The sequence below is a fragment of the Acomys minous genome, assembly GCF_964271855.1.
Source record: "Acomys minous genome assembly, chromosome: 1".
Lineage (NCBI taxonomy): Eukaryota > Metazoa > Chordata > Mammalia > Rodentia > Muridae > Acomys > Acomys minous.
In genome coordinates this window covers 110,012,102-110,039,379 of record NC_140483.1, presented here as the reverse complement: position 1 = coordinate 110,039,379, position 27,278 = coordinate 110,012,102, and the positions used below count along the sequence as shown (strand labels likewise).

The 27,278-nt window shown below is 36.3% G+C and overlaps 1 protein-coding gene across 7 annotated transcripts in view; it reads right to left on the bottom strand.

Moving 5' to 3' along the window:
* SNTG1 (syntrophin gamma 1) overlaps window positions 1–27,278 on the bottom strand; it is a 707,225-nt gene that overhangs the window by 159,701 nt on the left and 520,246 nt on the right. For all 7 annotated transcript variants that reach the window (XM_084773017.1, XM_084773015.1, XM_084773016.1 and 4 more), the window contains one exon: window positions 11,244–11,373. In XM_084773017.1, the coding sequence (XP_084629143.1) occupies window positions 11,244–11,373 (130 nt within the window). The remainder of the gene's footprint in view (window positions 1–11,243; window positions 11,374–27,278) is intronic.

The window sequence follows — 27,278 nt, the reverse complement described above, 5'->3', positions numbered from 1 at the left end:
TTTTTTGACCTTTATCTATAAAATTCACTACTAGACACTGTTATAATTTCTTTCCAACATGTACAATGCAAAAGATCTCCATATATACTAAGGAGCTAAATAATACAGAAAAGATACTTTCAATATCTGTGAGTGTTTATTATATAAGCCAAAACCTTTAACTGATTTCTCTGTTTTATAACATCCTCCTCAAGACATGGGACAAATTACTAGCTTCTTATAAATGTTAACGATTCACTGACTTTTAAAAGCAATACCTTGTGAACTATGATATTTGTCACTTATATAAAGTACCTTATTTAAATATCGCTATGTACTAGTAAGAAAGACAAGAGCAGTGCTATTTCAGTCTTAAAACATGAACTTCTGGTGAACTGGTTAATGCTTGGCTTGCTTCACTGAGTGTTGCAATTGGTATAACCATTAGTAGGCCAGGTTTTTTTTTAAGTTTGTTTAAGTATGAGATACATAGTTAAACTTTAAAAAAATGACTCTAAAATAATCATCATAAAAAGAAAATGCATTTGGGAGCCTTTGATATTTAATATTGTAAGGGCATTGTATACTCCAAAACTACATCATACCATGAGGAAGTCTCATAAAGTCTCACATCTAGATTAAGAGCTATAGGCAATTAAGAGCTGTGCACATAGAGAGAATCAGTCTTGTCCAGGGATGAGCTCCCTGATAGGCTATCCAGTCTCAGGTCGTCAGCCCTAAGTGCATATACACACATGACAGACGCTAAGTAGATTCAACAGATTTTATTTATACATCTTTGTGTATACATGTAAAAATAATGATAAACAAGTAAATGGAAAGACGTTAGTGAGCGTGTGAGAGATGTATAAAAAAGAAGGGGCAAATGATAAAAATGCCTGTCTCATCTATGGAATTCACAATAAATAAAATAAAAATTATAAAATACCACTCTGAGTGCTCTGCCCAGAGTCCAGCTTCAAGTCTCAGTACCTGTCCTGATCTTCCAGTGAATGGAGTCTCTTAGAGGACATCTATTTTGGGATAATATCCACTTATGAGAGAATATATACCAGTATGTCTTTCTGGGTCTGGGTTACCTCACCTAGATCATCTTTTCTAGTTCCATCCATTTGCCTGCAAATTTCAAGGTTTCCTTGTTTTTTTAACAGCTGAATAGTATTCCACTGTGTAAATGTACCACAGTTTCTTTATCCATTTTTTTGGTTGAGGGTCATTTGGTTGTTTCCAGATTCAGGCTATTACAAATAAAGCTGCTATGAACATAACTGAGCTGATGCCTTTGTTGTATGGTGGAGCATCTATTGAATATATTCTCAGGAGTGGTATAGCTAGATCTTGAGGAAGCACTATTCCAACTTTTCTGCGAAAGTGCCAGATTGATTTCCAAAGTGGTTCTACAAGATTTCATTCCCACCAACAATGGAGAAGTGTTCCCTTTCTTCATATCCTTGCCAGCGTGTGTTGTCACTTGAGTTTTTTTTTTTAATTAATTCATTGCTTTTTAATTCAACTTCATTCAAGTTTTCAGGAAATGAACAAAATATAGACAAATTCTTTTCAAGATGTAACATAAATTGTTATTAGTCCAACATTTTAAATGTTGATTGTTTTATTACATTTTGCTATTGAAAATATATGTGTTGCTATTTTCATTATGATGGTAACCCTGAGTGTTTCTAACTCTGTTGGTTTGGGGATGTTCTTTTATTTTTTAATTTTAATTTGTTATAATTTTAATAATTTTATTTTATTACACATGTATACAACAAACTACATACAGCAGGGAGAACCATGTGACAATCATGAGAATAATGAGTTCTATATATGTTACATTCATAGTGACTTGGTCATTTGCATTTGTCTTGTTCGAAGTAAGTGTTTTTCCTGACTTGTTGGGTCTAAATTTCTGAATGAGATTCAATATCTATCTTATCTCAACTCTAATAGCTTAACTTTTTTATCTTGATCTAAAACGATCTTGTCCCCTAACCAGCTAAACTTGGTTATAAAACTATACTATCTTGTCTTCAATGCCCCTCAGAGACTTGAGAAGGAATAAGACTTAAATTCCTGAGTGAACCAGTAGTGTGAGTTAGCAGCTTCCAAAATGTACAAATTGACTTAAGACAGTTTACTGCCTGACCAGTCACTCAATACACTTTATAACATTGGAGTCTCATCTTCAGCTTTCTGGCCTAATATTTCTGCCAGACTTGTTCGCAGGGCAGGAACTACTGAGGACTTCCTTACCCTGACTTGTCAGAGTGCGGCCGTCGACTCTGCCTGCATCTAAGTTGCCCATTTTAAGGCAGATTCTGTTAGTGGCAGGAATGAGGACATTTTGCCCAGTGGTTATTTTGTCACCTTTGAAGCCATGTCCATAAGGAGGCTCTTTGATGCTCATCATCTTCTTTGAGGTCGGCTGGTTGTTGTCAGGAGTTAACTTGTCTTGTTGTCAAAGAAATTTAGCATTGTAAGAACAACTTTAAATGCCATATTCTGTGTGTCTCTGGGGGTTTTGAAGACCTTATTCAACTATTTTACCTCCTATATCAATAGAGTCATATCTATCTGTTAGACTTAGGATACATATTCTTGTGTTAAAATGTGCCAAGTATTTGACATGCCCATGTTTTGTATCAATATACTAAATTCTATAGCAATGACTTAGACATAACCTTCATTATAAGTAACAATTAAGGCCTTGTTTCAGGAATCATTTCTATAGTTCGTCACTTGAGTTTTTGAAATTAGTCATTCTGGTAGGTGTAAGACGGAATCCCAGAGTCATTTTGATTTGCATTTCCCTGTGGACTGCGGACATTGAGTATTTGAGTGTTTCTCGGACAGTCAATATTACTTTGTTGTGAATTTTCTGTTTAGCTCTGTATCCAAGTTTTACTTGGATTACTTGGTTTGGTTGTGTTTAGTTTCTTGAGTTCTTCATATATATTTTAGATATTAGCCCTTTGTTGGATGCAGAGGGAGCAGGAGCTCCACGGGTAGATCATCAAGCCCTGCGAATCAGGACACAGGGGTCCTGCACAAGCCGATGCACCAACCAAGGACAATGCATACAGAGAACCAAGACCCCCTGTTCAAATGTAGTTGATGGACTGCTGATTCTCCATGTCGGGTGGGGGATTGCTGCTGAACCTCTGAGAGGCACTGTGATGCCCATAGTTTGGCACACAGAGGAAGCGGTGCAAGCTATCCAGATGAGACCAGTTAGGCTGTGGCCAGACAGTGGGGTAGGAGTGCTCCCTTATCAGAGGTCTAGAGAAGGGAGGAAATAGGCAGAAGAGGGAGGGAGGACGGGCATGCGAAAATAAGAGTAAAGGGTAACAATATGGATGTAACGTGAATAAATTATAATTTAAAAATTTTTAAAGAAAAAATTATAAAATATTGATGGGAATACTTAAGTATATGACACATTCAGTAATTCTTCTGAAGAGCTTCTATGTTCAGAGACAGGGAGCCAGACAAAAGAGGTACAGAATGTCATGGCAATTGAGGTATGAAGCAGTCATTGGTGGTTTATTGGAAGGAAACAGATTACAAAATGTAGCACCTGCCTCTACATATCTGAGTAATTGCCAGGATACTACTAAGTCAAAGAAAAACTTAACATGTCTTTCCCTAGGCAGAATTAATATAAATGTATGAAAGGTACAAAGTTAGGATTTCTATTGAGGATATAGAAGAACCACCTAATGTGGAGCTGCTGAAGGCTCCGGTGCTCCTTGTGCAGTGGTACATTGGTCGCTTCAGCAGCCCAGCTGAGCGCTATCTGAAGGTGTGGAAACGGCACCGGAAGCAGAAGTACAAACTTCATACATTATTAAATTCACAAACAGAAAACCTATCTGTCATTTCACAGTTCTTTAGGTCTTCAGTCCCAAGTACACCATACAGGGACAAAACACAGGTGTCCTTAGAACTGCATTTGTCAGTGGCAACACATGGAAGAGGCTTTCCTTCCTCCGATCTCCCTCCTTCCATCATTTTTCTTTCTTTCATTTTTCTCCCTTGCTTTGTCTCTATATTTCTCTCTTTCCTCTTTCTTTCTCCCCAGAGAGAGTTCCTCGTTATGTAGTCCTTGCTGGCCTCAATTTGCTATGTTGACCAAGATGTCTTGGACTTACAGCGATCTGCCTGCCTCTGCCTTCTGAATTGTGAGATTAATGACATGTGCCCAACATTTAGCCCAAACTAGACTTGAATTTATGATCTTCTGCCCTTTTCAAATATCATATGTATATGTGCCACCATACCCAGCTCATTTGTTCTCTTCACAATAACCATTCAGATTGGAGTTAGTTAAAATGTCAGAATAGTTTAAATTACAATAGCCTAAGTATGTGAGACATTTTGCAAAGTATTTGTAGACCATTTTCATTTCTTCTTATAAAAGTTTTGTGTTCAGTGCTTGTATCCACTTGTGGCCTGTCTATTGCTCATCCTGCAGTTTAATTCTTGTGGTGATTGCTTCCTTAATTCACATGATTCCATTTGTCAATTCTTGCGATTATTTCTTATGTCACTGGAATACATTTTAAAACACCCTTGTTTATGGTTATATCTACAAGGTTTTCCTGTTGTGTTTTCTTCCATCTTGAGAAAGTTTCAGTCTTTTGTAATAGGTTTTGGATTACATTGAATTCATTCGTGAGTAGAATAAGAAGTCGGGGTCTAATTGTATATTTCTGCCTGTGGATCTCTTGTTCCCAACAGCATCTGTGAAAGATCTATTCTCTTTACCATTGTGTGTTTTGGTACCATTGTTAGCTTTTTGCTGGCCATTTCTGTGTACATTTAGTTTTGGATCCTCTTTGCAATCACAAAGGTCTATTTGTTTGAGCAACGTACTTGCTTTGTTGTTATTTATTGTTCTTAGTATAAGTTGAGTTTAAGCATGATATCTCATAATGATACTTAGGTTTTTCTGATGATTAAGGGTTCTTTGCGCTCCCATATACACTGCAAAATGAATATATTTCTGTAATGCAGTCCATGGAGTTCAGATGGGGCCTGAATTCATTCTGTTGATTGCTTTTGCTAATATTTTCACAAAATTAATTTTTATAATCTATAAGCATTGGGATTCTTTTCCACATACTGTTGTCATCTTCTGAGTTTTCCTAGAGCTTGGGAGTTTTTATTGTATAGGTTTTTCTCCTGAGTTATCTCCAAGTACTTCTGTTTTTGAGACTATTGAGAGTGAGACTCTATTTTTGCTGATTTCTTTATTGGCAAATCTATTATTGGTATAAAGAAAGTTCCTGAGAATTGTGTATTAGTGTTGTCTGCTACATCTTTCTTGAAAGTTTTATGATTTCTTAGGGTTTTTTGGTAGGGTGGATTAAATGCAGGATCAACATGTGAATGATTTTTACTTTGTCCTTTCAGATATGTACTATTTTTTAATTAATTTATTCATATTACATCTAAATTGTTATCCCGTCCCTTGTATTCTCCTGTTCCTCCCTCCCTCTTGCTTTCACCCTATTCCCCTCCCCTAGGTCTATGACCCAGGGCACCTCCTCCCCACTGTACAGTCACAGGCCATCAAGTCTCATCATGGTAGCCTTCTTATCCCTTCTGAGTGCCACCAGGCTTCCCCACCAAGGAGAAGTGGTCAAACATGGGCATCAGAGTTCATGTACGAGTTATTCCCCCTCTCCACACAACTGTGGAGAATGTCCTATCCGCTGGCTAGATCTGAGCAGGGCTTCAATATTTACTGCATGTATTGTCCCTGGTTGGTGCAGTAGCCTGAGCAGACCCACTGGGTCCAAAATGTCCCTCAGTCAAAAAAAAAATGGATAAATAAACTGTGGTATATTTACACTATGGACTACTACTCAGACTACTACTCAGCTACAAAAAAATGAGGAAATCTCAAAATTTGCAGACAAATGGATGGAACTAGAAATGATCATACTAAGTGAGTTAACTCAGATATGTACTCTTATGCTTTCTTAGTTTTATTGTTCCATAAATAACTTAAAGCAGTATACTGAATAAGACTGTATTTATACCATTATCATATCCCTGGTATTAGAGGCTATGCTCAGATCTTAATATTTACTACATATCAGATACAGGTTTACTGTATACAGGTATTATATTCTTGAGGTATGTAATCCCTATTTCTAATATCTTTAGGACTTTATAATGAAGAAGTACTCAACACTGAGAAAGGACTTTCTGCATTTAGAGAGCATGTAATTTGTTCTTTTATATGTAATTTCTGTTTTTGAAGGTAAAGTATAATTATATAATATTCTCTAATCTCCCCCCAACCAATTTCACATACATCCTTGTTTTCTCTAAAATTTATAACCTCTATTTTTAAAAATTGTTTCTAAGTCAACATATGTGCTATAGCACATTAATTTTTCTTTGCAAGCTAAAACAGGTTTGTACCTCTGGAATGAGACTGTCTTGATCACAGCATATGAACTTAATATATTGAATTGGATTTCAAGTATTTCATTGAGATTTTCTGTTAAATAGGACATGGCACTAAATATTCTTTTTTTTTCTTTTTTCTTTCTTTTTTTTGGTTTGTATCTGATTGTAATCATAGTAATAATGGCTTTATGAAATGAGTTTTCTCATATTTGTTTCTTTTCTTTCAACTATACAGAAAAAATTAAAAATTGTAATTCAGCAGTCAATCTATCTGTTCTTGGGCTATATCTGAAATTCTTTGTTGCTGGTTATGCACCCATGTAAGTTGTCTATATACTCTTAATTTAATTATATGTGGTCACATGTCAATACTAATTTCATGTGTGTTTTCATATTCCTCTAGTTCTGTAAAATATGTCTCAAAGTATTTACTCATACCTCTCTGGATTGTGTTAGAGTGTGTTTTACCACCCGCTATTTAATCCTATTTTTTAAAATATGTATATTTTCTTCCTTTTCATTACTTTGGTTTATATATCTTGATTATTTCACAAAGAAACAATTCCTATTTTCACCAATTCTGCAAGTTCTATTCATCCATTTAGTAAATTTCTGCCCTGATCTTATTTTTGTTTCTTACTATCTGCTACTATAGGCTTTATTTGTTTGTATTTCTTGAGACATACCATTAAGTCCTTTATTTGAGATATCTCAATTTTTTGTGAAACACACAGAGACAAACTTAGTGCATAAAACAACTTTAGAGATAGGAAATGTTCTAAAAGTATAGGTTTTACCTAAATAGTCACTAAAACTCTCTACAATGTTGGAGGATTTGGAAAGCTACTAACCTGAACTCCTGGTATACTCAGGTAATCATTTTTTTTTCCTTCTCACGTCTCTGATAGGGGTGAAGATCAGATAGCTTAGCTTTACAATGAAGCTTAGTTGTTTAAGGGGTTAAGATGTTTTTAGGTCTAGATAGATGTTTTAAGTTAATAATGAGGATATATGAGAGATATTGATTTAAATTCAGAATTTTAGACACATCTAGATAGGAAAGATCTTTTCATCAAGGCTGTCAAATACAAATAGCCAAAACACTAAGAATGTAGCACTTATATAATTCCTGATTGTGTCATAGGTTTTTTGCTATAGGTAGTTTGTTGTGTATATGTGTAATGATATAAATATATAGGTAAGTAATAACAAAAAATAAATGTTTCCCCTACCAAAAAAAGAAAAGAAAGTCTGGATTCAGTGACACACACTGCAAAGAAAAGTTTTTGGGTTTGGGATGTATTGTACGCAGAAAAATCTATTCTAAGTAAACAAAATAATATACCACAAAAAATTGTAGGGGAAAAAATAATCATCATTAACAACAATTCTAAAAAAGATAGGTTTAATACGTAAAAGTTAACTTTTTAAGTCTTAATTGCTCTATTTTTCACTAACCCATGGATCACTCAAGAGTATATTTTTCAGTCTCTACAAAGTTCCATAAACTTTGTGAGTTTATTTCCCATTGATTTCTAGCTTATCACACTAGGACACTATAAGATACAAAAAGGTACATTATTGTTCTGAAATTATAAAGGTTTACTTATAGGCTTCAAATGTATTCTGTTTCAGGCAATGTTCCATTTGTCTTTGGAGTAATGTATATTCTGTGTGTATTGAATATTGAATATTGAATACTATGCTGTAGAATTGTATTAATTACATATGATGCATGTCATGAATCAACTCTGAAGTTTCTCCTTGGAAGTTTAGTTTGAATGACCTATCTAAAGACGATGGTAGTGTGCTGAGATCTGTCATTCTATGTAGTCTTTTGTTGTTGGAAAAATGGATACCCCAATGCCAAAACATACAGATGTAGAACTACTATATCTTCTTAGAAAACTATATCTGTACTAATATTCAATGGTATTATCTTCTGATTAATGTTAATCTGATATATGACTTATGAAACATAATGTAAACATAATATAAACATGCACAAATATTTTATACCATTTCAATTGTCTTTTAAAAGCTATAATTTCTCATACACTTTGATATCTTTCAAATTTATGTATATGTTTAATAATATATTGTGTGGAATTCTTACATATCAATTTTCAATTTTTATCTTTTATAGAATTGCACTCATTTATCAGTTATTAGCAGCCACAATCCCTCAGCATAATGGCAAAGATTATTGAATAATAGCAGCAAAAGATCAATTCTAAATATTTATACAATGATTAATTTCTAGAATTTGCTTACAATATGAAAAAGTAAGAGAACTAGAATCCACATCTATCTGTCTTGGCTTGATTTGGTGAGGGAGATGGTACTTTCTCCTTTTCTACATTTGTAATTCAACACCGACATAGTGCTATAAATATCAGGATAAACTCTAATCATAAGTATTTCTTGATGAAAGCTGCCTGGAAGAAAAACGGCATTTAATTGAATCATACACTTATTCACACAGAGCAGCAAAATAGTGAATAACTAAACTATATTATAGTAATGGCATAACAAGCATGGAAATCTCCCAGTAGTTAAAACAAGAAGTTCGGTATATGTCACCTTGACACATGGGAGAGTCTCCTGAGGAAGTTGCAGGTGAGGAGTTTCCTAGATCAGACTGGCCTATGGGGATGTTTGTGGGGGAGTTACTTGAATATAAATTGATATAGAAGAGGTCAATCCACTCTGGGAGACACAGTTCCTTAGACAGGTAACCCTGGCCTTTTTAGGAAGGTAGCTAAACAAGAGCCTGAGATGTCTAAGAATCAGCAGGTTTTCCCCATGTTTTCTATGTCAAGCTCTTGTTTGACTTCCTGCTCTGACTTCCTTTATGATGGACTATGAAGTATAAATCAAATAAATTCCCAAGTTTCTTGTAGCCATAGTGTTTTAACACAGCTATAGTCACTGTGAAGTTGGCATCTGTTTCCTACAACAGTTTCTGCATCTCCACATTTTCTCTATCTCAGTGCTAGGTTTTCATGTGCTGCTAGTTTATGTGAGTCACGTTCCTTTAACAAAACATTTCTTTCAAGGAGCTGATTTTCTATGAGGGTTCTTAGGATCTAGGCCATTGACAATTTGAATCTGGCTGTGAGGAGAGAAATTATTTAAAGTTTAGTATTCTGTTCTTTTACAAAATGTTTCTCACACATACTCATGAGTAATGCATTCTCACCATTGCTGCCATGATACATGATGCCATTTTCTCATAAGACATTGGCACAGAAACACAAATAGGAGAGAATTAAATCCTCAACAACTCGGCTTTATCACGACATCACCAAACTAGCAAATATCAACAGGAAAATAGAGCATCACTTTTGGTCATACCATGTTCCTTGGTCAGACTTATGGATACTCAGACATTTTGTATTTGTTCAGGCACAACTTAAATTTTCTCTGTCTGTATTCACACTAACATCATGCATAGTCTCAGCGCCCAGAATATTTAAAAAGCAACACAAATACTAGGCAGTTGGTTATTAAAAAGTTGGCCTATTGTATTTTGAAGAAAGATATGATATATTTACTAAGATCTTTTTGTACCCAAAGCAAAATTGACAGCACTCCTCTGGATGAGAGACGCATTTGCTTTAAGAAAAAAATGTGACTTTATGAATTGGTGAGAATTGTAAAATTTGCCTGACTCCTGAATTCTAGCTTCTGAGTTTCCCCAAGTATTTCACAAATATTCTACTACATTATGAAACAGAGGAGGACACATAAAGGAATGGAGGAAAAGGAATTGGTGTCTACATTTGTTTTCAAAAATGGAATGATCCATAATACTATCCACAATAAACAATCTTACACTAATGGGCATGTGTGTAAATGCATGTGAATTATGTGCTACTGTGCACACATGTGTAGAGATGCTAGACAGCAACTTCAGATGTTACTCATGGCTTCTTATCAGCATATTCACTTCTCTGATGCTTGCCAAGTGGCTTAGCATACTGGCCAGAGAGCGCCAGTGATTTGACTGTTTCTTTCTCCCCAGGGTTGATTTAACATGTAGCGCACTATGATTTTTTTACATGGATTCTAGGGATCCAGCTGAAGTCCTAAGTGTTTGCCCCAAAAGCAATTTACAGCCTAAGCTCTCCATATCCTCCGGTTTATGATTTTCAAACTTTGTTAAATTAGTTAGAATTAATACTGAGAAGCAATAAATTATTTCAAAGTAATGATAACAAAGACATGATGACCACAAAACCACACAGGAACTGAGGGATAATAAAGGGCATGAGAAACACAGTTAGGAAAGAAACTATTTCTATTGACAGAGACCTGGCTGTGCTATACAAGGTCTTGCATCCCATAAGGACATCAACTCACTAGCCTTGTGCCCATAGAGTTCCATGGGAAACTTTCAGTGTCCATGTTAACACCTATCTCCAGAACTTTCTCATTCACAAACTCTCAGTAGCAGTCCTAAGGTCAATAAAGACAAATCAATAACATTTCCATTCAGTAGCCTGTTTGTCTAGGATGCTCTTAGTTGATTGTACCATTTCTATACCAAATTCTGTATCATGTTTATTAAAAGCAGTTGTTTTGTGCATTGGGCAAAGGAATTTTCTGGGTGTTTTTTTCACAGGTCAGTTGTGCATGCCCTTTCATGGTGAGTTGTTTTTTTCTCTTGTGTTTCAGAAGAGCTTTCCAAGGAAGTGGAAAGAGATTCATTTTTGGAATCTCACTAAGCAGGCAAATCAAAGCTAAATACCACTGAATAAACCTACAAATGCAAAAAGACTTTCTGGCTGTATATCTATTCCTTAATCAGTACTTACATTGTGCTTTGTGAGGTTTGAAATGTTAGCTGCTATTGCTTGGAGCCAATCCATGCAGTCTTCAGCAGAGAGACACTGAAGAATTCCACTGCAGACTCCATCCACAGCAATAACTTGGAAAGCATTCTGCCTAAGGGTTCATTAGAAGAGAAAAGACCAAATACCATGTTAGTTAGCCATTCACAGCCCATTCCAGTACGTGTTGAAGAGCTCCATATTCATACACTAGAAAAAAACAGCTTCCAGATTCAAATTTAGTTACCTCCTTTATAAATATAATTTTAAAGATGTGCATTTCCAAATAATTACATGCCATTTCAAAAGTTTATTTATTCACTTTACATCTCTGAACTCAGCCTTCTCCCTTCTCTCTTCCTAGTCCCACCCTTCCACCCTCTTCTCTCTTTTCTTCTCAGAAAAAGGAGAACCCCACACCCATATCAACCCACCCTAGCTAATGCAGGTAAATGTGGACAACCTTTGAGATATGAAACAAAGGATGCAGTATTGAACAGCCTTGACTCCTGGGTAGGGGGTGTAGGCATTCTTTTCCTTTTTGCCAAACATGCCTAGTCTATGATTCTTTAGTTTCTTGACCTTTGATACTCCATTTTCAGACTTACAGTGTAAAAATTGTAAATAGAAACAAATACTAAGTACTACATGATACAACTCATGCTAACTTCTTGAGCCTTCTTTGGAGAGAGGCATTTAGGGCAAGAGTACATGAAATCACAACATGAATGGAAGGAACCCAGGCCCTGACATTGAGAATTATGCTGGGGTATGATGTGAGGCACTTTAAAAAATTGACTAGTGGGTGGATTCCAAAGTGTAACACCCAGTGTGCTCCCTGTTTAGGGATCAGAAGATCAGAAGGTATAAAACAGACTGAAGAGAAGAACCCAGGATCCTGAGCCCCACCACTCACATTGCAGCCAGAAGTACCTGGGTGCAGGAGTCACAAACTCTGAGCTTCATGCACTCTTATGAACACTGGAGTGAGTGCAGGCCCCCTGGGTAATGGAAGATCAGTGCAGTGAATCCTAGGGCCCTGAAGAACAGCATCTGGATCTGATAACCAGCACTCTGGACACTAAGGCACTGTTCTACTCTACTGTTGATCCCTCTGATGAGAAAAGGTAGTCAGAGGAATCCTGCAGAATCCCTTATCCTATGGAGTAGACATCAGAAAAAGTTCCAGGAAGACAGTGTCTGATAAGCCAGTAAACCAAGCAACTACCTTCCTAAAGGACTTGCCTCCTCAGCAACCAGCTTAGAAAGCCTGAACCCCTCAACACATAGCTAAATAAAGTGTTAAGAACACAATCAACAAAAACCAGGACAGCATGGCTCCACCAGAAATCCCAAACAATAATGGACACCCGAATGCAGCCCCAATCTAGGAAAATAACCTTAAAACTATGACTGTGCAGTTATTTGAGAAATATAGAGGAAACGAATAGATCCTTTCAAGAATTACAGCAAAACACAAACAAACAAATAGAGGCCATAGAAGGCAAACAAGAAACCATAGTCAAACAGACAAACAAAATGATTAAAGCTGATCAAGACATGAAAACAGAATTAGAGTTAATTAAGAAAACGCAAATTGAGATGGAATACTGAAAGAAGAGATCAGGAATTTTCGAGGTAAGTATCACCAACAGAATCAAGAAGTGGAGAACAGAATCTTAGGAGATGAAGATGTAATTGAAGAAAATGATACATGTCCCAAAGAAAACATTACAACAGAAAAATCTGCGACAGAAAACATCCAAGAAATCAAGAACACCATTAAAAGACTCAATCTCAGAATAATAGGAATAGATGAAGAAGAAGATGCCAGATTCCAAGGAGCAGAAAATATATTCAAGAAAATCACAAAAGAAAATTTCCCCAACCTAAAGAAAGAGATAACCTTGAACATACAAGAAGCTTATGGAGCACCAACTAGACGAGACCAGAAAAGAAATTCCTCTTGACACCTAATAATCAAAACACTAAATCTACACAACCAAGAAAAGATATTAAAAGAAGCAAGGAAAAAGGCAAAGTAACATCTAAAGGCAAACCCATCAGAATCACACATGACTTTTCAGCAGAAGCCATGAATGCCAAAAGAGTCTGGCCTGATATCTTGCAGACATCAAAATACTATAGATGGTAACCCAGACTACTATATCCAGCAAACCTTTCAACCGTTATAGATGGAGAAAACAAGATATTCCATGACAAAACCAAACTCAAACAATATTGATGCACCAACCCAGCTCTACAGAAGATACTAGAAGGAAAGTTACAATCTAGTAAGGACAACCACACCCAAGAAAATACAGTATATACATAATCTAACAACAGCAAAACTAAAAGAAAAAGTACACAACCACACACTATCACCACCAACTCCACAATAAAGGAACTAACAATCATTGGCCACTGATATCTCTCAACATCAATGGCCTCAATTCCCCAATAAGAAGACACAGACTAACAGAATGGCTGAGGAAACAAGATCCAACATTCTGCTGCATTCAATAAACACACCTCCACAGCAGAAATAGATATTACTTGAGAATAAAGGGCTGAAAAAGGGTTTCCAAGCAAATGGACCCAAGAAGCAAGATGGGTTAGCCATTCATAGACTTTCAACTAAGATTAATCCAGAAAGATGGGGAAGAATACTTAGTTCTCATCAAAGGAAAAATTCACCAAGAGGATATCACAATCCTGATTATCTGTGCTCCAAATACAAGTATACCCACATTCGTTAAAGAAACACCTGTAAAGCTTAAATTACACATCTCCCCCAACACATTAATACTGGGAGACTTAGATACCCCACTCTCACTGAGGCAGAAACTGAATAGAGAAATAATGAAGTCAACAGAGGTATGAATCAAATGGATATAACGGACATCCACAGAACTTTTCATCTAAACACAAAGGAATATACCTTCTCCTCAGCACCTCACAGAACCATCTCCAAAACTGAGCATATAATTATTCACAAAACAAGCCTGAGCTGATAAACAAAAATTGAAAAAATACCCTGCATCTTATCAGACCACCATGGACTAAAGCTGAACTTCAACAACAGTAGAAATAACTGCACACCTATGGAAACTGAACAATTTTCTACTCAATAGCAACTGAGTCAGGGATGAGATAAGGAAACAAAGACTTCCTAGAACTCAATGAAAGTGAGTGCACAATATATCCAAACCTTTGGGACATAATAAAAGCAGTGCTAAAATGAAAATTCATAATACTATGTGCCTTCATAAAGAAAGTGGAGATTTTCTTATTAATTTTTTAAAATTGATTTTATATCCAGCCACTTTGGTGAAGGTGTTTATCAGCTGTAGGAGTTCCTTCATAGAATTCTTGGGGTCATTTATGTCTACTATCATTTCATCTGTGAATACTTATAACTGAACTTCTTCCTTTCCAATTTGTATTGTTTTGATCTCCTTTAGTTGTCTTATTGCTCTAGCTAGGACTTCAAGCACTATATTAAAGATATACAGATAGTGCGATGTCCCTTCTCATGTGCCTGATTTCCATGGTGTTGATATAAGTTCTCTCCACTTAGTTTGATGTTGGTTATGGGATTGCTATATATTGTCTTTACCATGTTTAGGTACGTGCCTTATATCTCCAATCTCTCCAAGAGGTTTTTTTTTTTTTTTAACACAAATAAGTTTTAGATTTTGTCTAATGCCTTTTCAGCATTTAAGGAGATGATCATGTGGTTTTCTTCTCTCAGTTTGTTTATATGATGGATTGCATTGATGAATTTTATATATTGAAACATCTCTTCATGACTGGGATGAAGCCTACTTGGTCATGGTGAATTATATTTTTCATGTGTTCTTGGAATCAGTTTACAAGTATTTTATTGAGCCATTTTGCATCAGTGTTCATGGTCACTTCCTTCTGGTGGGGCAGCCTTGCCAGGCCAGAGAAAAAGAGGACACAGGTAGTACAAGCCTTGAGAGGCTGAGGTCAGATGTTAGGGGAGGAGGGCTCACCTTTCTGAGGACCAGGGAAGGGAGTGAAAAAGTATAAGGGAGGGAGAGTGGGATCAGAAGGGAACAAGGGAGGGGGCTACAATAGGCATGTAACATGAACAACTTTAAAATTTAAAAAGAAAAAAGAAATTGGAGAGATCTCATACAAGCAACTTAATAGACCAACTGAAAATTCTTTAAAGAAAAAGAAGCAGACTCACTCAAGAGAAGGAGAAGGCTGGACATTATCAACTCAGAGATGAAATAAATGAATTATAAACAAAGAAAATAATTCAATGACTCAAAGAAACAAAGGGCTGCTTTTTTGAGAAAAGCAACAAGATAGACAAATATTTAGCTAAATTAACTAAAAGGCAAAAGAGTGTCAAAATCAACAAATTCATAAATGAAAAGGGACCTATAAAGACAGATACCGAGGAAATCTAAATCGTTAGTTCTTTATTTAAAAGCCCATGTGCCACAAAATTTGAAAATCTAAATGATATGGACAGTTTTATTGATAAATTACACTTACCAAAGTTGAAACTATGCCAGGCAGAAAAATTAAATAGTTCTATATCCTCTAAAGAAATAGAAGCAGTCATCAAAAGTCTCCCAACTAAAAAAACGTAAAGGTCAGATGGATTCAGGACAGAATTTTACAAGACCTTCAAAGAAGAACTAATTGTCCTCAAACTATTCCACAAAACAGAAACAGAAGGATTACTACAAAATTCATTCTGTGAAGCTATAGTCACCTTAATACATAAGCCACACAAAGACCCAACAAAGAAATAGAACTTCAGACCAATTCTCCTTATGAACACTGATGTAAAAAATTCCTAATAAAATATTTGCAAACCAAACCCCAAACACATCAAAAATCTCATCCACCATGACCAGTAGGCTTTATCCCAGGTATTTGTGGTGGTTCAATATATGGAAGTCCACCAATTAATTCAACTATATAAACAACTGAAAGAAAAATACTACATGGTCATTTCCTTAGAGGCCAATAAAGCATGTGGCAAAATCCAAAGCTCTTTCATGTTAAAAGTCTTAGAAAGATTGGGGAAACAAGGCACTTACCTAAACATAGTAATGGTAATATACATCAAGCCTGTAGCCAAAAGCAAACTAAATAGAGAGAAACTTAAATCAATTCTACTGAAGTGAGGAACTAGACAAGGCTGTCCACTCTCTGCTTCTTCAATATAGTGCTTGAAGTCCTAGCTAGAGCAAAAAAAAACTACTAAAGGAAATTGCGGGTATGCAAATTGGAAAGGAAGAAGTCAAAGTATCATTATTTGAGGATGATATGATAGTTATACATAAGTGACCCCAAAAGCTCTACCAAAGAACTCCTACAGCTGATAAATGCCATCAGCAACATGGCTGGATACAAAATCAATTCAAAAAAGTCAGTAGCCCTGCTGTATACAAATGGCAAACAAGCTGTGACAGAAATTAGGGAAACTATACACTTCACAATAGCCACAAAAAACATAAAGTGTCTTGGTGTAACTACAAGCAAGTTAAGAACTTATATAGAAAAAAACTTCCAATCTCTGAAGAAGATATCAGATGATGGAACAATCTCCCATGCTTCCGATCCCTCTGCCTGGTCACAGATTCAGTTTCACAGAGATTCAAGTGTCTTTTAGGTATGGATAATATTACAATGACGTTTTGGGCTGTTCGTCCGAGCAAAGTTGGCTCTAGAGTTGGGCTACGTCTTCCCCTCCTTTAGACCCAAACACGTTTGGTTAAAGGTTTCCTCCAAAATCTCTGTCTTGTACCAGACAGGCCACTTGACTATGTGATGAAGAGAGAACAAAAGCAAAACAAAAGAATAGATGATTCCTAATGGAATTGTTTCATTTAATTCTCTTAAACTTTTGCTAAAGTATGAAACTTTTGTCAAAATTTGTGAGACTAATATGTAAACTTTTTCCACCTTAAGATTTGTAAGTTTCTTGGGTATGGTTAAAGATCTGTGAAATCTGTAACAAAAATTAATTTATAACTTATAGTAGGAAGGTTGATAGTCAAAAATTCTGTATTTAGGGAATCAATTTATTACAGCATAATGTGTGTGTAACTTGGATTCAACGTTTGTTTAAAAGAAATGATGTTTTAGAAAGCAGTGGGTCCTTATGACATTTTGGATTGGGATGGATTTTTTTTTTTTTTTTTTTTTTGGTGATCCTTGTTCTGAGAATAAGAATAATACATAAAAACAAAAATCACAAAACAAAGTTTAGTTTTTAAAAAATAGAAAACAACACTGAAAAGGCTACTATGATTAAGAATATAATTAATTTTTCAATCATGGCAACATAAATGAGGTTTTGTTTGCTATATTCAATAACTCTTCTTTAAAAAAAATGGCTAAATAGCAGGCCTTCCAGCTGTCAGCTTTATCTCAGAATAGTGCCATTGGTTAAAAAGAAATGTTTGTCCTTGAATGTTCTCAAAATTCACTGGGTCTGCAAGTATCAGTGGTTTGATATATGCAGATATTCTTCTAATAAGTTTATCAATTCAAGTTTTCACTTTAAATAGAAGGATATGCCCAGATACATAAGTGAGTTAATGGAAGGAATGGCCCACTCAGGACCCAGAGGAATAGGCCTGAGAAATCCATTTAAAGGCTTCAAGGCAGAAAATGCTGCCAGAAGCAGAACCAAGCATGAAAGCTTCAGAAAGGAAGCTGTTTCAAAAAAATGTATCAGCCCCGGTCCCTGCCTGTCTTTGGATTGCTTGTCTCTGGCCAGATTTTGATGCCAACTTGAAAGTCATTATCAGAGGCTGGTATCCTTAGTTGTCCTGTCTTCTGATTAGAGGTAACAGAAGCTCAACAAGAAAACCAACAGAGCCAACTAATCAGTGGCCAGAAGGGCCTGTGGAATCTGAAACACCAAGCAAGGACCATGAATGGACTGAAACTAGGTCTTCTACATAGTGGGTCTATTGGTAAGGGGAGCAGGAGCTGTCTCTGACAAGGACTCTGTTGCTCACTTTTCCATCACTTCCCCATGATAGGACTGCCTTGCTGGGCCACAGGGAAAGAGGCCAAGTTCAGTCCTGAAGCAACTTGATGTCCTGAGGTGTGTGTGTGTGGAGGAGGTGCTCTCTTTTCCAAGGAAGAAGGGAGGAGACATGGGGAAAGGGGGTGAGACTGAGAGGAGAGGAGGGAGAGGGTTGACTAGTATGTAAATTGAACAAATAAACCAATAAATAAAAATATAATATTAATTATATTAATAAAATATATTATTCTATTATAAATTAATAAAAATAATTTAATACATTATTAAAATGTATTGATAAAGTATATAAAATTGATAAATATATAAATTAATTAAAATTATATAAGCTACTAAATATATCATATAATTAAATATATTAATATGTTAATAGTATATAGTCATATTAATTAGTAATGTTAATAAAACTTTTATTAATTAATAAAATATATAAACATGGCTTTTAAAAAGACCAATAAATGTTTAATGTCATGAGATATATCAGGCTAGGGTTTTGGATAGGCTAAGATGAGAGAGATATGTATTCTTATAAATAAGGAATAACAGAGGCTCAAGAAAAAGGGTGAACTAGCATGCAATGAGATAAAAAAGTAAAAATATGGTGAGGGAGTTAAGTAGCTAAAGTGTTAGAACCACAAACATGAGCACCAAAAACTGAAATATTTCTGTTTCATTATATAGCAAGACAATAACCTAAAAAGCAGTTTGTCACAAGTGTATGGTGTGTCTATCTAAGGTCTATTCAGGCTAATAGAAACTAACTGTGTATCTTTCTTCTTTTTCTTTGCCAACTTTATAAACTTTAGCTATTTGGATAAACTGAGGCATACAAGAAACTGTGGTATTCTATAATGATGCACCATGAAAAGTTAAAAAAAGTGATATTCTCAATTGCTCAGTTGTTTCATTCATGATTTGAAGTTTTAGTTGAGTATAAAAAGAGCATTTCACAAATTATACTTTTTAAAGTTATAAATAAATGAAGATTAATATAAATAAATTCAGATTAATAGTAACCTTATAAAAAATCAAATTCTTTGACATGCTCAGAACTGTTTGTAATCATGCTAAAGAAGAGATGCAATTCATTGTCAGATATAAACTTTATCTAACCTTACTTATATGTTTTTAAGGTTAAGCCCAAAACAATTAACTAAAAACAGGTAAAGTTTCCTTAAAGTCAGGTACACTTAATAGATTGCCTTCAAAACTCTTCAGAGATCTGCTGATTATAGCATTTAAAGAGTTTAATGAAAATATTTTCCTGTGATAGAAAAAATGGTCTCCTACAAGGAAGATGACTCCAGCTGGATTGTGGTAACACTAACCAATGAGCACAACTGCCACTTACCTCACCCACCTCAGGACCCCACTAAGGTTGTAGACAATCAAGAGACTGGAAAATTGACTGCCCTCCTTTGCATCATCAAGGTTGGTCAGTCTCTCAAGTTCCTCCCACATAAAGTCTCTTGATCTTTTACATTCTGCAGCCAAAGGCTGATGCTGCCCTGTGTGGCAGTCAGAGAGTCAATGTTGTCCTGTGTGACCACTGGAGACTGAAAACACTTTGCATCCATGGAGATTACTGAAGTTACCAAGGAGGAGCCTGGATAACCATCCAGGTAGCAGGTAAGCCTCTGACATTTTATTGATACAGACACCATTTGTGTTATATGTCCTGCTCATATTTATCCTTTTCATATTTCTGATGACATTGATGGATAAATGTAGCATTTCGTATGTAAAAATCAGACCTCGCTTTCTTCTAGAGCTATTAGGTCTCCTGGTAAGAAAGACAATCTCACAGGACAGGTTTCTATGTAAACTTTTTTTTTTTTTTTTTTTTTTTTTTTTTACCATTTCTCTACTTAAAAGAACTTGTGTTGCAATGACTACTCTCAGTAATCAACCACCTCTCATGGTAAATGGTTAAGTGCAGAAAGAAAGAAGTTTAAGATTTATACAGTTGTTAGGGCCAAAGAAAATAATTTTAAAATAATAAGACTTAAAGACTATCTATGAAGTTATAATTTTAAATGTTTAAACGTTTAACATATTAATCAATGGAGTTCTGACCAGTTGGAAAGAATGTTAAAGCTTTAAAACAAAACTATTATTTGGGTTTCCAAGCACTTACTCTGACTCAAAGGTATGAGTCAACTGTTTTTTTCTACCATGTGAACTTTCGTATAGATTACAACAATGCTAATGCTACACACTTTTACCTGCTTTTGTAAACTTTAAATTCAAGTAAGCTTTAGGTGTTACAACTTGGTTTCGCTTGTCATTAGTCAAATGGACTCCAGATAACTGCATCAATAGCCTAAGTACCCCTAACTACTGCTTATTCCTGAGGTAGAAGTTCTAAATGTAAGATTTTGCTTTAAGGTCCTAAACTTTAACCTATTGTATATCTGTCTCAGCAGATTTTCACTCGAGTGACAGGTATCATACAGAATCTGCTGCAGACAACAGCTTACTCCAAAAAGCCGAAAGCTCAGGACTTGCTGAAAGCTGATGTATACAAGTCTAACCAATGTTACTGTTCCCTATTTTTTCATCTGGGTCAGCAAACCATATGCTCCTGGTGCATCAATCCATTGCCTGAATCTCCTCCTGGCCTATTACTACCATTCTCACCTCGTTGGGCCTAACAATGACATTCTAATTTCATCTATGAAGCATTTACAGAAGAAAGTATGCCATCCTTACCCTCAAAAGTAGGAATGTTAGGTGTAAAGGAACCTGAGATGCCCCTGGAAGGGACCACACCACATCAGCCTGACCATAGCACCTCCACTGCTGTCAAAGTAGAAAACATCTGTACCTGGATACATAACACTCAGGTCAATGACATTATAGGCGATGGCAACAAGGTTTCAGAAAAATAGATCATCACCAACACTTGTGACAGTTCACTAAAGATAAGACTGATGTGGGTTCTAGTCAAATAATGTTTTGTCTCATTATATATTTTCCATTCTTTCATGGGATATATGTCTAGATCCCCCTTTAAGAGGAAATGCAAATTTGCCATAAAATGGTGTTGCTCCCATACCTTACTTTGTTGGGTGGAGATTCCTTCTTTCACTTTCCAGTTATAACTGATTGGTTTGAAAGTTCTGATGAGTTGCACTCTTGCTTGCCTATTTGGCTGGTATATCAGTCTCTTAAATTCTGTATCTTGGTATTCTTGTTCCTCTGGATGTATGCTTATGATCATCCACTGGGGAGAAAATCCATGTATACATGGACACAAGCCTTTCCATCCTTCATGTTCAGGGAAGAATGGGCAATCCCCAGCCTCATACCCCTCATGATTAGGATTAGGAATAGCAGAAACCTGTAGTGAGAATTTTGGCTACTTTAAAAAACACAGAAATTTAAGAATATGTTTTCTTTTTCATCCTAGATGTGAGGATATGCAGCTGGTTCAAGCAGGTGACTCATATTTGCCTCATGCTCTAACAGCAGCATTATTTTGGCAGCTGCAGATAGTTTCGGTGATTGTGTGATGTTTGAAATGAATGGAATTCTGGGGATTTTTCAGAGATTGGATAAATGCTAGAGCCCCAGTAGATGGGTTGTTGGTTGTTGGTTGGATGTTGTTGGTTGTGGTTTGTTAAGTTGTTGTATGCAAAGAAAAATAACAACAGGAAATTAGATATCTTTATGGCAAAGTTCAAACTTGTCCCAAGGAGCTCAAGGCCTCTATTCTGCCTCTGTCTTTATTTTCTCTCCTATCTAATGTTAGGCATGGAGAAAAGTAGAAGAAAGAGGAGCCCACAAACTAGAAAATGGTGCCTAAAAGTGGCACCCAGATGGGGGGCTAGGTAGAATGGAAACCTGATTTCAAATGCTGTAAAGAAATCATGAGGGGACAAAGAAATAGATATTTTGTTTCAAGAGGCCATCAAAAAAATGTATTGTGGCTTCTGCTGGGATATCCCTTGCTTTGACCCAGAGAGAATTTTCTGTTTTTCTCTTTCTTCTTCCTATATTTTCCTTCAAAACTGTTTGAGAGAATGGTTGAAGAACAGGAAAACTTGCACATAGAGGCAGAAGTGATTAAGAGGCAAGGAGCACTGGAAAAGAAAAATTGAAGATTCAGAACAAATGACTGAGCAAGAGAGTGAGGGTTTCCCCAGGAGGAAAGAAATAAAGAAAGAGCTGGAAGGCAGATCAAGACCCTGCCTGGTGCCATGATTTTTGGTTTCCAATCCCTCCATCCGCTGGTGGGTCAAGGAGCCAAGTGGGTAGACAGGGTTGGGAGGAGGAGGAAGCATCCCAGGGAAGCAAGGTCAAAGAAAAAAATTAAGCAGCCTATTTTGAAAGAGAGAGAAGGTATTCCCCAAGACTAGTTACAGTCTTAATAGATTCCAGTCTACAACTGCAATAGTTAACATGGTAGAGGGAAGATGCTGTCAATATTACATAGCGAAATAGAACAAGGGGAATGAATATAGTAAAAGATCAGTTGGTAGGTGAAGGTGGTACTTTGATATACAAGAACAGATTCAATATGAAAATGCTATTATAGAACAGTGTTGCTTAGTGCCTTTAAGAGTGTAGAACAAAATTAAGAAGACTGGGCAAAGATTTACCTAATTTACAAAGACTATACAAGACTGTGGAGAAACCTTCTCTGATTTTTTTTTACAAGGATTAGTCTAATCTGTAAACACAGAATTATGGGACCCTGACCAAAACACACCTTGATGGAAACCTTGGCATATGCAAATACTGAATGTAAAAAATGTTATTACACTATTAAAGGTGTGGGCAGTACCAATGAGTGAGTGGATAAGGAATACCACAGGTATTGGTTCTAATGTGTAGCATTGCTAACATCATAGGCCAAGCTAAAACTAGAGGTCTATGATATGAAAATGTCTAGTGTTTCAGTAGGTGAGAATTCAGTCATTTTCAAAATGTGACCAAGCCTTTAAAGGCCTCAGAGTTCAAAATGTCCAGTGAGCTAACTATGATAAATGTGCTACTTAGTGCCAAAGACATGAACAAGTCATTTCTAGCAGCAATGGGTTTTCTAAATATAAAGCAGAAAGAAAGTCTAGGCTACCAGGGGTGTGTTGGCAATGTGGCAAGGGCTGTCATTGGACCAATGAGAGTAGGTCCAAGAGAGATATCCAAGACAATTTCTTGCCATATGGAAATAGTCTGGAGAGCCAGTCTTGATGCTCCACAGCAAAAATTATGAGCCATTTCAGACAGGAGCAGCCAAGAGTCACTCAGCTGTAGAAAAGAACTGTGTAATTAGATAGGTCTATATACATAAGGATGTGTTAACATCAGAATGAAAGTCCACAAAAGTTTGCATTGGGGATGTTGATGTATTTATTTTTCCACAGCAAATGAAAAGCTATGAATACCATCAAAGCTGATCAAGATTAGAATTGAGCAGAAAAGTCATCTGAAAACCTTGGCCTGGCCATAGACCTGCCAAGTGCTTATTTCATGGAAAATGTCTTTGTTTATTATTTCCTGCTAAACACAGTATAATTAATGGCTTAAAACAAAAAGGGAGAAATGTAGGGAGAATTTTGGTTTCTGTTAAAAAAAAAAACAAACTGAAATACAAGGATATGTTTCCCTTGTAACCTCAAGTTTGAGGATATGGGGCTGCTTTACAACAACAGATTTTCCTAATGGTCCAGTAGAGGCATGATTTTGCCAGATAGTTTCTGCGATTGAAATGTTTGGAATTCTGGGGACTTTTCAGAGTATAGATATATACTAGAGCCCCAAAGGTGGGTTAGTAGTTGGTGGTTGTATGCTGTTAGGTGCAGTTTGTTAAGTAGTCATATGTAAAAAGAGACCAAAAAAGAAAAGAAAGAAAGAACAAAATTAGATCTTATTGGCAAAGATCAAACTTGTCCCAAAGAGCTTGACACCCCTAATCAACAACAAATAGTCTAACTGTAAGGATGCCAACTTTCCTGTCTATCCTTTTTTCCTTTCCTACGTAGTGTTAGTGGTGAGAAGGTTAGAAGAAAGGAAAACCCAGAAAATAGAAAACACCTATTCTAGGAGTCAATTTTGGAGTCACTGATACAGTAATGGCTAACAGTTACTTAAAATAAAAAACAAAAATAAAAAACAAAGACAAAAAACAAAATGATGCCAAATAACCCAGGATCTATCTGTGTTAGAAAAAAATCTATTGCCTAGCTAGAGAAGGGGTGGACTGTTAGTCAAGTCGGTTTTAAACCACAGGAAAGCACTCACCAGCTCTTGCAGAGCAAGGAGATTACTCTATGGATTCAGGGGAAAGTTGTTGTTACTATTCAAACCATTGGAAATAATTAAAAATAACTTGGCCGTGTTCTGTGGGTGGGTGGGGGACTCTCAAAACTAGAATTCCAACAATATTATCAAGCCAGCATTTTCTTTCCAAAGCCTAACAGTCTTGTAAAAATGCTTGCCAATGAGAATTATCTAGATGAACTCTATGACACATAAGTTAATTGATCATATACCTCCTCACAGAATTTATGGAGCTTGAAGAAGACAAAAAGAAATCAAATCAAAGATGAAATGCTTAAGGAAATAAATGCCTGAGTAAAGCCCAGGAAACACATAAGGCTGATGGCAATGACAAAGACAGTCTTGAAAACTAAATTTAATGGATGACAAAGAAAGTTTCAATATTATAGAAGAAAATCTTTAAAACTTGATTTTCGACAAAGAAGCCAAATCCATTCGATGGAAAAGGGATAGCATCTTCTACAAATGTTGCTGGTCTAACTGGATGTCTATGTGTAAAAAAATGCAACTGGACCCATATCTGTCACCTTGTACAAAACTCAAATCCAAGTGGATTAAAGACCTCAACATAAAACCAGAGACACTAAGTCACTTAGAAGAAAAAGTGGGGAAGAGCCTGGAACATATTGGCACAGAAGACAACTTCCTGAACAGAACACCAACAGCCCAGGCATTAATGTCAACAATTAATAAATGGGACCTCATGAGGCTGAGAAGCTTCTGTAAGGCAGGAGACACTGTCAAGAGAACAAAGCGACAGCCTACAAACTGGGAAAAGATCTTCACCAACCCTACATCTGACAAAGGTCTAATATCCAAAATATATAAAGAACTCAAGAAATTAAACACCACCAAACCAAATAACCCAATTGAGAAATGGGGCTTGGAACTAAACAGAGAATTCTCAACAGAGGAATATCAAATGGCTGAGAAACACTTAAAGAAATGCTCAACCTCCTTAATCATCAGGGAAATGCAAATCAAAACAACTCTGAGATTCCATCTTACACACATCAGAATGGCTAAGATCAAAAATTCAAGTGACACCACATGCTGGCGAGGATGTGGGGAGAGAGGAACACTCCTTCATTGCTGGTGGGAATGCAAACTAGTACAACCACTTTGGAAATCTATCTGGTGCTATCTCAGAAAAATGGGAATAGAGATTCCTCAAGACCCAGCTATTCCACTCCTTGGAATATACCCAGAAGATGCTCCAGCACACAACAAGAAAATTTGCTCAACCATGTTCATAGCAGCCTTATTCATAATAGCCCGAACATGGAAACAGCCTAAGTGTCCATCTGTAGAAGAATGGATAAAGAAACTGTGGTACATATACACTATGGAATACTATTCAGCTATTAAAAACAAGGAATTCCTGAAATTTGTGGATAAATGGATTGAGCTAGAAATGATCATAATGAGTGAGTTAACCCAGAAGCAGAAAGACTCAAATGGTATATACTCACTTATATCTGCATATTAGCCCAAGGGGCATGTCCCACGAAGGCCTTCACTTACCAAGAAACTGAGACAGAGGGGAGGACATTCTAGTGGGACTCTAGATGAGAGAATCATGGGAGAATGGCAAAGTAGAAGGATCCAGAGGGTCCTAGAAGCCTACAAGTAGAACATTATGATAGGCAGATTTGGGCTCAGGGGTCCCGCTCAAACTAAGGCACCAGCCAAGGACAATACAGGTGGTAAACCTTAAACCCCTACCCAGATCTAGCCAATGGACAGAACACTCTCCACAGTAAAGTGGAGAGTGGGATATTACTTTCTCACATACTCTGGTGCCTCACCTTTGACCATGTCCCCTGGAGGGGGAGACCTGGTGGCACTCAGAGGAAGGACAGCAGGTTACCAAGAAGAGACTTGATACCCTATGAACATATACAGGGGGAGGTAATCCCCCTCAGGAACAGTCATAGGGGAAGGGAATAAGGGGAAAATGGGAGGAGGGAAGAATGGGAGGATACAAGGGATGGGATAGCCATTGAGATGTAACAAGAATAAATTAATAAAGGAGAAAAAAAAAGAAAAAAAAACCTGTACTCCATAAAGCTGGAAATTCTAAACAAAAGGGGTTATTTTCTAAATTCAGTTAAGCCATCAAAATTAATCCTCAAAGAAGTCAACAAGCTAAATAGACCCATGACAAATGAGGATATTAAATAGTACTAAAAAGCTTTCTACCTAAGAAAAGTCCATGTCCAGAAGTATCCACGTGAGAATTCTACCAAACATTCATAGAAGAATTACATCAGTCCTTCTTGTGTTATTTCAGAAAAAAATAACAGAAGGAGCACTCATTCTATGAGGTCAGAATAATTCTAATAACCAAACATAGTGAAGACACCACCACCACCACAACCACCACCACTCTGACTTCCACCACCACCACCACCAACAATGACAATGATGACCACAACAACAAAAATGAAAACTTCTGGCCAATTTCACTAATGAACCTAGACTCAAAAATATTAAATAAAATGCTTGCAAGCAGAATGTAGACATATATACAGAAGATTATATATCATAGCCAAGTTAAATTCATTTTAAATGCAGGTATAGTTCAACCTATACAAGTAAATAAATGTAACAAATACTATAAATGGACTTAAAGACAAAAAAATCATGTGGTCATCTCAATAGACACAGTCAAATCCTTTGACCAA